General features: G+C 36.0%; 1 protein-coding gene across 23 annotated transcripts in view; it reads left to right on the forward strand.

The window, feature by feature from the left end:
• Window positions 1-12,572, forward strand: part of ZNF148 (zinc finger protein 148) — a 146,635-nt gene that overhangs the window by 97,486 nt on the left and 36,577 nt on the right. For 22 of the 23 annotated variants that reach the window (XM_086401951.1, XM_086401965.1, XM_086401925.1 and 19 more), the window contains one exon: window positions 451-534. In XM_086401951.1, the coding sequence (XP_086258077.1) occupies window positions 451-534 (84 nt within the window). Of the gene's footprint in view, window positions 1-450; window positions 535-3,614; window positions 3,948-12,572 lie in introns of those variants that run through there. The other variant, XM_086402029.1, reaches the window with a different exon arrangement.

Genomic DNA, 12,572 nt, shown 5'->3' on the forward strand with positions numbered 1-12,572 from the left:
AAGAGGATGTTTAGAAAATTTTGAAGGTTCTAGAGAAAAAAGTGAAAAGGCATAAAGTGGTGGTTAGCCAGGGAGAAAAAGGTAGGTGGATCTTCCTCCACAGAGAAAGAAAAGCTGTTTAAGACACTTGGTAACCTGTGGAGGCCTTTCTAGCCTCATGAGTTTTAAATTCTATTGTAAATTGTTTTATTTATTTACTTTTTTTTTTCCCTTGAAGGATATGAATCATTCAGTCTCATTTTTGTGTGGTTGTGAGAATGTGAATTTTTAAATCTTGGTGGGGGGGAGATTGAGAGGAAATAAAATTCTATTAATAGTATAAAACCTTTGTATGCGTAATTTGCAATTTTTCAGAATTTGGGCTTCTAAGATTTCTCTTTCCTCAGAAATAGTTAACTCTAAACTGTGTTTTATTCAGTAACTAATTTGTGGATGTGAAATTATTTTAAGGTGAAAAACCATTTCAATGTAGTCAATGTGACATGCGTTTCATACAGAAGTACCTGCTACAGAGACATGAGAAGATTCATACTGGTGAGTGTTGCCACCCTTACTAGGGTTGTTAAAATTACCATTTCAAATATAGGGAAGAATTTTTAATAAGTAGCAACAACTTGTTGCCTCTTTGGTAATTTTGTTTAAGAGTATTTATCATAGCTCATCTTTTTTTCTTTCTTCAGTAAATCAATGTTAACTGTTAAGACGTGGCTTACTGTTTTAGCCTAACAATTTGCTTTGAAGTAAAGTTTCATAATAACTTAAGATATGTTTAAAGTGACAAAGGGAAGGAAGGAAGGAAGGAAGTTTTTGTGAAATAGTTGTTTCTGTAGATGTTTAACAGGTTTAGAGTAGGTAAAATGATCATTTGCGATAATTAGGGGGGAGGAAGCAAAATGCCTGAGTCTTAAATAGCAATAACACTCCCCCCACCCCTATTTCATGTATACAGCTTACTATCTCAAGAGAGTTATAATCTTATAAATTGGAAACTTCCAATTTTTCATTCAGGTTGTTAAGGATTTAGAAACAAATATTTTGGAAGAGTACTATAAAAGAACCCCTACTTTTAAAAGTTGAGCCTCATTTTAGAGCAAATGTTTATTTGCGTTTATTCTTTTTTTTTTTTTAACAAATGTAAAGCCAAATTTTATATGTGACCTAAACTTAGTATATTGTCAGCTTTTGACATCTGTAAGCACAATGAAAAGTGTTTCTTTATAATTTATTTCCAGCATTTTGCCTTTTTGTGATGGAGTGAAAGAGTTGGTAAATTTATATAACTTTTGTTCTTACGTTTAAGTAGAATTGAAAAATGATAGTGCTAATATTTAAGTATTGAAAATACTGAAGTTCCTCGTATACCTCCTTATGAAGTAGTCAAGCAGCCGCCTGCCCAGTGTTGTTACTTAGTTGTGTTCTCATGGAACCTGCAGTCCCTGTGAAAGGGGGTCCTTGGACAGTGTATCATGGAGAAGCAGCAAGCTTTTCTGCCTAGTAACTTTCCTTAACTCTGTTTGCCCCTAACAAACATGAATGTGGCTGGTTCCCTGTGCAGCACATTTTTATGCTTTGATGTTCTACTTTTCAAAGATCATTATGCACACCACTCATTTCAGTTTCTTAAGTAAACATTATTCACCATTTCCAGATGGAAGGAAGTATACAAGGCACTTGGGAGGAAGAACAGCTTTATTGATTTTGAATGTGTGTTTGTGTGTGTGTGACTTACATGGCTAAATTAAAATTTTACACAATAATAAAACCCAATCAGATAATGATAAATGAAAACAGTTAAGTATTTTTATATGTTTTTAATGCCTATTAGATTTTAATGATTTAATGATTCATTCAACAAACATTTATTGAGCTGGCAGTGTTTTTCAGATACTAGAAATAGAGGATAATAAAAGGTAGCTTCCATGGAGTTTGCATTCTTTTTTTAATTGCCACTAGAGTATAGTTGATTTACCATTTTGTGTTAGTTTCAAAGTGTACAGCAAAGTGAATCAGCTATGCGTATACATACATCCACTGTTTTTGTAGATTCTTTTCCCATTATAGGCTATTACCAAGTATTGAGTAGAGTTCCCTGTGCTATACAGTAGATTGTTATTAGCTATGTATTTTATATATAATAGTATGTTTATGTCTTTCCCAGTCTCCCAATTTATCCTTGCCCTCCCTTATCCCCTGTTAACCATAAGATTGTTTTCTACATCTGTGACTCCTGTTTTGTAAATAAGTTCATTATGATATTTGTCTTTTTATCTGGTTTCACTCAGTATGATAATCTCTAGGTCTATTCATGTTGCTGCAAATGACATTATTTTGTTCTTTTTTATGGCTGAGTAATATCCCATTGTCTATATGTGCCACATCTTTATCCATTCTTCTGTTGGTGGACATTTAGTATTGCTTCCATGTTCTGACTCTTGTAAATAGGGCTGCAGTGAAAAGTATGGTTTTTCTCTAGGAGTGGGATTGTTGGGTCATATGGTAGTTCTATTTTTAAAGGAACCTCCATACTGTTGTCCATAGTGGCAATACCCATTTACATTCCCACCAGCAGTGTAGGAGGTTTCTCTTTTCTCCACACCCTCTCCAGCATTTATTGTTTGTAGATTTTTTTATGATGGCTATTTTGACGAGTGTAAGGCAATACCTCATTGTAATTTTGATTTGCGTTACTCTGATAGCAATGTTGGAATTTACATTCTAATGTGAGAGATACACATGTAAAGCCCACTGTAGTAAGTGTTGTAGAGTTTTGTACAAAATACTGTTGTACCCTGAAGAAGAGCCAGATATGCTGCTTTTGAAGACTACGTAGTGAAGGCAATAAAGAAAAACTGGGAGGCTCAGTTGAGAGAATGTGTTTGAGTCTGAAAAAAAGATTTTCAAAACATTACCAACCCTTATTGCACCCTATTATTTTCTATTCTGTTCTAGTAGCCAGTTCTTTTTTACAGTGCTGGTTACAATTTAGTGATAACAAGTTTGGAAAAATAATTGTGCTGGGCCTTGGGCTGTCTTGAATTTCAACAGGTTATGTTGGATAGTTCATGTTTATTGAAAATTTACTAAGACTCGACATTGAGCTAAATGTTTGTTAAATGTCTCATTTAGTCTTTATACTAATCTTGAAAGGGAGATGCTATTATTACCATTCCCTTTTTTTTAGATGAAGAAGCAGTAGGATGCACACAGAAGTTAAGAAGCTTTCCTAAATTTATATAATCTAGTATATGGTAGAGCCAGGATTATAGCTCAGGTTTCTGCAATTCCAGAGCACACATGTAAAATCACTAATTGTGAAGAATGACCAGAAGCAGAATGATGTTGTTTGGCCTTTGGGAATTTTCTTGCTCTTCCACTAAGCCAGTTATGGCTTAGCCTTCCTTTGTGTTTAGTAACACCTAAAAGGGGTGGAAGCAAAGGCCGGAGTTCTCAAGGTACAAAAAAGAAGTGAAGTCGCTCAGTCATGTGGACTGTAGCCTACCAGGCTCTTTTCGTCCATGGAATTTTCCAGGCAAGAGTACTAGGGTGGGTTGCCATTTCCTTTTCCAGGAGATCTTCCCAACCCAGGGATCGAACCCTTGTCTCTCACATTGCAGGCAGACACTTTACCATCTGAGCCACCTGGGAAGCATTCCAAGGTACAGAGACGACAGGAAATTGAGTGGAACCAGTCAAACCAGTCACTTTGGTTCTTTAACAGAGAAATTTCTTTTGAAGAGAAATGCAATTTTGTTCATTATTACCACCCCTCACCCCCCAAGTGGAACTGATATAAAGGAAATAAATTTTCCTTAATTTCATTGTTCTTGATTCTTTTTATGTACACCATTTCTGAAGATAGTAAGATATTTTTGTCCTGTTACCAGGTTACTTATAAGCTGTACTGAGCTGGAAATACATGTATAAAACAACATAGATATTCTCCATCATTTATTATTTTGTTCTTAGAGTTCTTTATTTCATCTTTTAAAGGACTTTTATTTTTGGAGGGGATTGTGCCTAAAGTTTGCCAATGTCAAGACTTTCTCTGTAGGTCTTTATTTAGAAGAATGCATTGAAATAATTAGCAGTAAAAAAGCTTTTGCATATATTGTTTATCCATTTTTTAATTGTCAAGAAAGTAATGTCACCTATCTCCTGAACCTTAAAGGTTGTGTGGTGAGAAGAACTACCAGTTCTTACAAGCTTTGTTTTCCTTATAGCCTCCCTCATCCTCTTTATACTGTCACCTCAAGTCTCCCAGCCTCTGAGCCTATGTCTGTTCCATTTACAAGATGGTTAAAAATCAGTACCTGCTTGTCTGTGCTTGTTACCAATTAAGAAATCTTCTGTGGCTTTTAAAACCCAGAAACCTAGCTTGATTTGGTTTTCAAACTGAAAAAATTTAAACTCAGCCTGGACAGGTTATTATTACTTGATTGTTTGCTAAATTTGAACTGGCCTATGAAATAACTAGGGTAAAATACCAACGCTGATCCCTGAACATTTGATTAAAGCTCTGTTCTTTTAGCCTAAGGCACTGAAACTGTCAAAAGTCAGATATCCTTGGGACTGCTAATTTTGGCAGTCATGGGAGATTTGTATCTTTTGGGAGTGTATTATAGATTTTGTGGATATGGGAGATAAGGTGAGGATTTGAAGCCAAGGCTGAAGATAATAATCCTAATGATTATTTTGGCTAGGGTCAGAATTACTGGTAAGGTATACACCAAAGGTAAATATTCATCACTGGAGGATTTACCTTGTGATCAGATGCCTGTATCTAAGGTGCTTTTTCCTTTGCATTTTCTAATGCATGTGTTCTTTCTCTCATCACTTTGTCACCGTTTTAGCCTAAGGAAATTCCATCTTATTGCCATGAGTAGGGTCTGGGGGGTTTGAAGAGTAAAGAACTTTAATTTTACATTAATTTTCTTAATTCCTTCAAGTAGTAAGCCACAGAATACTTACTCTAGTATTCTGACTATTATAGCAAATTATGGCTATTTTCTATAGTTGTGGCAATTTTCATAATGTTTTTTATTTTATTAGTAAAAATGTTATAAAATAATTTCTATATTTGGGTAAGTTTTTATAAAGTGATTTTCTTCCCAAAATAAAAGGGATTTTGAAAATAAACCAAATCATTTAGAATTATACATATTTATTAGGTTTCTTTTCTCACAAAATTCTTTTTTAAGGCTTTAGATCTTGAATGTATGCAGTTCTATAGATGAAAATGTAGCAAGAAGCACTAGAAAATCAGTCTTCTAAGTTGGCATTCGTAATATCTGAAAACATGCATTGATCTTCTTTTCCTCTTGACTGTGACTTTTATTCACAACTATGTTAAATAGCTGAATGACAATATTATTATTATTATTATTTTTAAAACCAGTTGGGCTAGTGAGGTGGAGTCAGAGAGCGTGTTGATTCACCCTTGACTAAGTTTGTTCAACACTTTGTATTTCCTTCACTATGGTTCAATTATTGACAAAAATTAATTTACCTCTCATTATTTTGAAGCCTTAAATTACTGTTTATTAGCATAATAGAGAAGTTTATAAAAAGAAAATGTTATAGACCTAGTTAAACTCGTTATTTGTGGCAAAGAAGGAACTGAATACTGTTTGGGGTACTGAAAAGGTTGCATACAGTGTGAGCTCCTGGCATTGTGCTTGCTGAAGCCAGACAGCACTGGTGCAGACAGAGCTTGCCAAGAAAGATTAAGCAGGGAAGTACAGATTGCTGTTACTGACATTCTCTGGTCTAACAGTTTTCAGAAGCCAGATTTTTTTTTCTTTGCAAAACTGTTAATAATCCATATTAAACAATATGATAATGTAAAACATAAAAGTTTTAAGACTTTATTTAACAAAATATCTCAGAATGTAAAAAAATCATACACATGCACATATGCATGTATGTATAAAAAGTATACCATAAGTTTTTTAAAGTATTTTGTTTTGGGGGGATAGGAGAAGTCATCCAGAAAGTTAACTCCATTTAAACATACCTTAGAACTGAAATAAAAAGAATCAGAGGATTTATAATGAAAGTTGGATTGTTTTCAGTTAGTTATATGCATTTTGTGTGTGTGAGTGTTCTTCCCCTCAAATCCATGTCAGTTTATAGTGTCTGTAGTTAAAAGAAAAATGTCTACCATTTGTTTCGATAGGTTTCTAGTTTAACAAATTGGGAATCTCTTGAAATAGTCTCATTCTTATTTATGTGTAATTATTGAATGGATGAACATGTGAATCACATGACTCACAATTTGACATATGCTACAAATAGTACCCGCCTGCCAATGCAGGAGACGTAAGAGAAGCAGGTTTGATCCCTGGGTCGGGAAGATCCCCTGGAGGAGGTCATGGCAGCCCACTCCAGTATTCTTGCCTGGAGAAGATCATGGACAGAGGAGCCTGGGGTCGCACAGAGTCAGACACGACTGAAGCAACTTAGCACACAGGCATGCAAATAGCAGAGACCACATGTCCTTTAGGAATTCGGTTAAAATAGACCAATGAGGGTTTAGATTGGTTGGCCCCCTGAGTTAGATTTAGTTCATGTGTGACATGTGAGTCAAGTGTCATCACAGGAACTATGAAGCAGAAGCATGATGGTTCTAGGACTGGGGAAGAAAAATCTGGGATGTACTGAAGTTGGGAATCTTTGGGGAAGGATAGGTAGGCAGATACACAGATAATTTGGAAACACAGAACAGCACGTCAGAAATCACGCAGACAAGAAGCCACTAGGATCATTGCAGATGGTGGGTAACAGGAGAAGTAGTGTGTCAGATTTACTAGTTTAGAAGAACCAGGAGAAGGAGGTACTTTAAGATAGTTAAAATGCTAGAAATTCCTAAAAGTCACCATTATAAACCTAATAATACTGTCAGATTTATTGAATACCTATTTTCTGCCAAACACTGTATTAAACACAGTACGTAAATTATCTTGCTTTAATCATCAGAGCAGTTCTGTGAAGAGGGTACTATTCCTTTTTTTAAAAAACAGATAAGGAAATATAGGTTAAGATGATTAAGAAATCTAACCCAGTGTATAAATAGTTCAGTTAATGACATACAGTTCAGTCTTAAGAGTTCTTGCTCTTAACTGCTATGCTATTGAAAGAGTAAAGCAAGCACCAGGAAGATTTTTAGTTCACAAAAACTTTGGTTTCAAACATGGAGGTTTTTATTTTGTTCAGGAAGGAGAAGAGCCATTCCTGGGCCTGGCCTTACAACTTGCAGCAAGGCAGTTGGGTATGTCTGAATGACAAAAGTCTATGGATGTAGGAGTAAGAACAAAGGCAAGACGAACAACATGTAAAGGGCCATTCTGAGTAGAGCAGAGAGGGGTAGACTAGAAAGCGTGATTTTAGAATTATGTTGTTAAGCTTGGATGCCAAGCATAGGGGTGTCAAATTTATCCTGTAAGCATTATAAAAAAGCAGTGCATTTAACTGCCATGTTGGAGGAACGTTATTGTTTTGTGAAGAAAACTAGAAATTTGACAAGTGTGTTACTTTTTTGTTAACTATGTATAACTAATATTAGAAATTATAGCTTAGATAATGTGCACATTTATTAATCAGGTTTAGTTTTAGTATTAAAAATCATTTTAAACATATAAAACAACATTGTTAAGCTTCATGAAATATAATATAACTTCAATTTTCACCAGGTTTATGAGAAGTAGGCAAAATTTGGAGACCACTGAATATTACTGTGAAACAAAGAAAATTAATTTTGCTGGGCTTTAGAGCCTCTTTTTCTTTGAGCAGTTTAGGATGAGCTAATTTTTAGAAAAAGGGCTGAAAAAGGACCCCCAGAATTTAGCTTCACACATAGAACTTTCTAATTTTGTTACTTCTGACAGCAGTTTCTCATTTTTGATGTTTTGCTTTTTCTTTTTTAACCATTTTCAATGTGGTTAGTCTAGAACAAGATAAGTTTCTCTACTCTTTCTCTTGTTCATTTGCCTTTCCTTAATATGGCTTTTTCTCTGCCTCCTCCCTGTTCTTCAAATTATTTTGCATTCTGTAGAAGATGAAGCTTTAAGACAGTTGAGTCTGGATCCGATGTTTTACAAATTCTTTGACATCATATTCTTTTGGAAGAATACTTAATTACTTAAACACCTGAATACCTTCAGGATTCTCCAGTTTTGAAGCTGCCTTTTGGACAACTGCTTATTGTTCGAGAACCCAGTTGGGTAGATGTTAGATGACTGCATTCATGATTTTCAAATCTTGAATTTATTAAGTTTCAGATGTCTGGATAGGCTGACAACACATTTTAAAAATTTGTTGATAAAGTTTTTAATTTCACTGACTGAATGACATTTAGGCTTAAAATTCGTATATTTTAGTATTATATTTTTTATTTGGCCCTTTTGGTGAAAGAGTGACTGACAAAATGTAGTATTTGATATGGACTCAGTCATCACAAAGAAATTGGGTTTAAAATATTTAGGGCAATCTAAATTTGCTTATCAAGGTCATTCGTTTTTAATTTTTCTGGATACTTTTAAGATCTTTAGTTGTTGATCCAAAGAGTCTCTATTTTTTAAAACAATGCCTAAAGTCTCATCATTTTCAGCCCCCGTCTGAACTGTATGAAAGTGTCTTGATAATAATAATAATAATAGCTTCTGCATATTTTGTAATTTGTTTTGCTCTTCTATAGATCTTTTAGGGAGATGATGCTGTTATGAAAAATGGAGTCATAGGACTGACTTCCTAATGTAGTACTAGGTAGTTACTTACTGATACATCCAGCTTCTCCCAGGGCTGCCTTTATACTGTTTGCTTTATTAGTTGTTGATAGAAGTACTTCTTACTCTTTATTTACTACTTGGCTACGTTAAAAAGCTGATAGACAAATTAAGCTTATTGACCCCCCAACCTGTCCTGGTATATTTTCATCCCTCTGTAAATTCTTTTACAAGGCCTAATTGATTCTTCTTTACCTACATTTCATTAACTATTTTGACTTTTACTTTCTAAAGATATTTAAAGAATTAATGCTTTCAGTGTGTTTTTCAAATTATTCCAGAAAATGTATTCATTCAGCTCTCAATTACCTTAGGGAATTGATCAGATTGTACATTATTTATTTAAAAATTAAAAAGACAAATGCAGCTGTGAAAAAATTATTATCAACACAAAAAGAGCAGGATATTTATTGCCCTTCTTTGAATGACATGGTGTTCTATATAGGCTTGTTGTGCTTATAGAATTGAGATACTCTCTTCATCCTTAAAAATCAGTTGGATATATTCTTGCCTACTTCATCTAGCTTTTAGTTCTTTATAGTTGGATAGAGAGGAGAGGGACATGGAGTCTGATCAGCTGAAACTCGAGGGTCTTAAGGTCTAACTTTATTCCTATAGAAAATATCCCTGTTCTTAAGGTGTTTTATTTTTTATATGAGAATTGGGGAAAAAGGACAACAGACTCATGGAACCTGGAACTGAAAGATACTTTAAAATGTTAGGGTTCAGTGACAAATGCAAGAGTTTTCCTTATGTCGAAGCCATGGACATAAATATTAGGGACTGGTCAGGAGACACTTGAGGGGCTGCTGTTAATGGGATGAAAAGCTAAGAAAGGGTGGAGAAGAGAATGATTATTGTGTGGAGTGGTGGTGATCACCTACCAAAAGTATTGCTTGATGTTCTGCTTAATCACTGAGAGTTCTAGATTATTATTTAGTGGGAGAATTTGCTCAGTGACTCAGTAATGTTACCTAGGCTTTTTTGGATATTAAAAAGAAAAAGATTGCCTCTAAGAGATAGACAATAGCAAAAACTCTTAGCAGAATATCTTTTGGGGTCTTTTCTCCCCTTGTATTTCATGTGGTATTTTCTGTCTCTAAGCTATTGCATTTGTATTGTTTTATGTTTTAGGTGACAGTTCTTGAGCTGTAAGTAAGTCCCTGAATATTTTGTATAAAGTTTGCATTAAGTCATTAACTGTGATGAATTGAGAGTTGAAACTGCTGCTCTTAATAGTCCTGATTTATTTGCTTAGCAGTGTTTTATTGTTGTTACTCAGTTGCTCAGTTGTCTCCGACTCTTTGGGATCCCTAGGACTGCAGCACGCTAGGCTTCCCTGTCCTTCACCATCTCCCGAAGCTCCTTCAGACTCATGTCTATCGAGTTGGTGATGCCATCCTACCATCTCATCGTCTGTCATCCCCTTCTCCTCCTGCCTTCAGTCTTGCCCAGCATAAGGGTCTTTTCCGATGGAGTCAGTTCTTCACATCAGGTGGCCAAAGTATTGGAGCTTCAGCCTCAGTCCTTGCAATGAATAGTCAGCACTGATTTCCTTTAGGATTGACTGGTTGGATCTCCTTGCAGGCCAAGGGACTCTCAAGAGTCTTCTGTAACACCACAGTTAAAAAGCAGCAATTCTTTGCCACTCCGCCTTCTTTATGGTTAACTCGCACATCCATACATGACCACTGGAAACCCCATAGTTTTGACTGTACAGACCTTTGTTGACAAAGTAATGTCTCTGTTTTTTAATGTCCTGTCTAGGTTTGTCATAGCTTTTCCTCCAAGGAGCAAGCATCTTTTAATTTCATGGCTGCCGTCGCCATCTGCAGCGATTTTGGAGCCCAAGAATATAGTCTGTCAGTTTCCATTGTTTCCCCATCTGTTTGCCATGAAGTGATGGGAACTGATGCTATAATCTTTGTTTTTTGAATGTTAAGTTTTAAGTCAACCTTTTCACTCTCCTCTTTCACTTTCATCAAGAGGCTCTTTGGTTCCTCTTTGCTTTCTGCCGTAAGGGTGGTGTCATCTGTATAACTCAGGTTATTGATATTTCTCCTGGCAGTCTTGATTCCAGCTTGTGCTTCTTCCAACGCAGCGTTTCTCATGGTGTACTCTGCAATTAAATAAGCAGGGTGACAATATGCAGCCTTGATGTACTCCTTTCCCAGTTTGGAACCAGTCTGTTGTTCCATATCAGGTTCTAACTGCTGCTTCTTGACTTCCATACAGGTTTCTCAGGAGGCAGATAAAGTCGTCTGGTATTCTCATCTCTTGAAGAATTTCCCACAGTTTGTTGTGATCCACACAGTCAAAGCCTTTAGTGTAGTCAATAAAGCAGAAGTAGATGTTTTTCTGAAATTCTTTTGCTTTTTGTATGATCCAGCGGATGTTGGCCATTTGATCTCTTGCTCCTCTGCCTTTTCTAAATCCAGCTTGAACATCTGGAAGTTCATGAGCTGTTGAAGCCTAGCTTGGAGAATTTTGAGCATTACTTTACTGCATGTGAGATGAGTGCAATTGTGCTGTACTTTGAGCATTCTTTGGCATTGCCTTTCTTTGGGATTGGAATGAAAACTGACCTTTTCCAGTTCTATGGCCACTGCTGAATTTTCCAAATTTGCTGGCATGCCGAGTGCAGCACTTTCACAGCATCATCTTTTAGGATTTGAAAAAGCTCATCTGGAATTCCATCACCTCCACTAGCTTTGTTCATAGTGATGCTTCCTAAGGCCCACTTGACTTTGCACTCCAGGATGTCTGGCTCTAGGTGAGTGATCACACCATTGCAGTTATCTGGCTCATGAAGATATTTTTAAGGCCCACTTGACTTTGCACTCCAGGATGTCTGGCTCTAGGTGAGTGATCACACCATTGCAGTTATCTGGCTCATGAAGATCTTTTTTGTATAGTTCTTCTATGTATTCTTGCCACCTCTTCTTAATATCTTCTTCTCCTCTGTTAGGTCCATACTGTTTCCGTACTTTGAACCCATCTTTGCATGAAATGTTCCCTTGGTATCTCTAATATCCTTGAAGAGATCTCTGGTCTTTCCCATTCTATTGTTTTCTTCCATTTCTTTGCATTGATCACTGAGGAAGGCTTTCTTACCTCTCCTTGCTATTCTTTGAAACTCTGCATTCAGATGGGTATATCTTTCCTTTTCTCCTTTGCCTTTTGTTTCTCTTCTTTTCTCAACTGTTTGTAAGGCCTCGTCAGACAACCATTTTGCCTTTTTGCATTTCTTTTTCTTGGGGATGGTTTTGATCACTACCTCCTGTATAGTGTTACGAACCTCATCCATAGTTTTTCAGGCACTCTATATATTAGATCTAATCCCTTGAATCTCTATGTCACTTCTACTGTATAATCATAAGGGATTTGATTTAGGTCATACCTGAATGGTCTGGTGGTGATATTCTCTGCTTTCTTCAATTTAAGTCTGAATTTTGCAATAAGGAGTTCATGATCTGAGCCACAGTCAGCTCCAGTCTTGTTTTTGCTGCCTGTGCAGAACTTCTCCATCTTCGGCTGCAAAGAATATAATCAATCTGATTTCGGTATTGACCACGTGGTGATGTCCATGTGTAGAGTTGTCTCTTGTGTTGTTAGAAGAGGGTGTTTGCTATGAGCAGTGAGTTCTCTTGGCAAAACTCTGTTAGCCTTTGCCCTGCTTCATTTTGTATTCCCAAGACCAAACTTGCCTGTTATTCCAGCTATCTCTTGCAGTGCTTGGGTTTTAGATGAATTAATTAGCTATTGAAATTTTTTCCACTGCAGAAAAGTAAC

This window comes from Bos grunniens, chromosome 1 (genome assembly GCF_055505025.1).
Source record: "Bos grunniens cultivar Pamir isolate PY7600 chromosome 1, Bosgru_T2T1.0, whole genome shotgun sequence".
NCBI classification, from domain to species: Eukaryota; Metazoa; Chordata; class Mammalia; order Artiodactyla; family Bovidae; genus Bos; species Bos grunniens.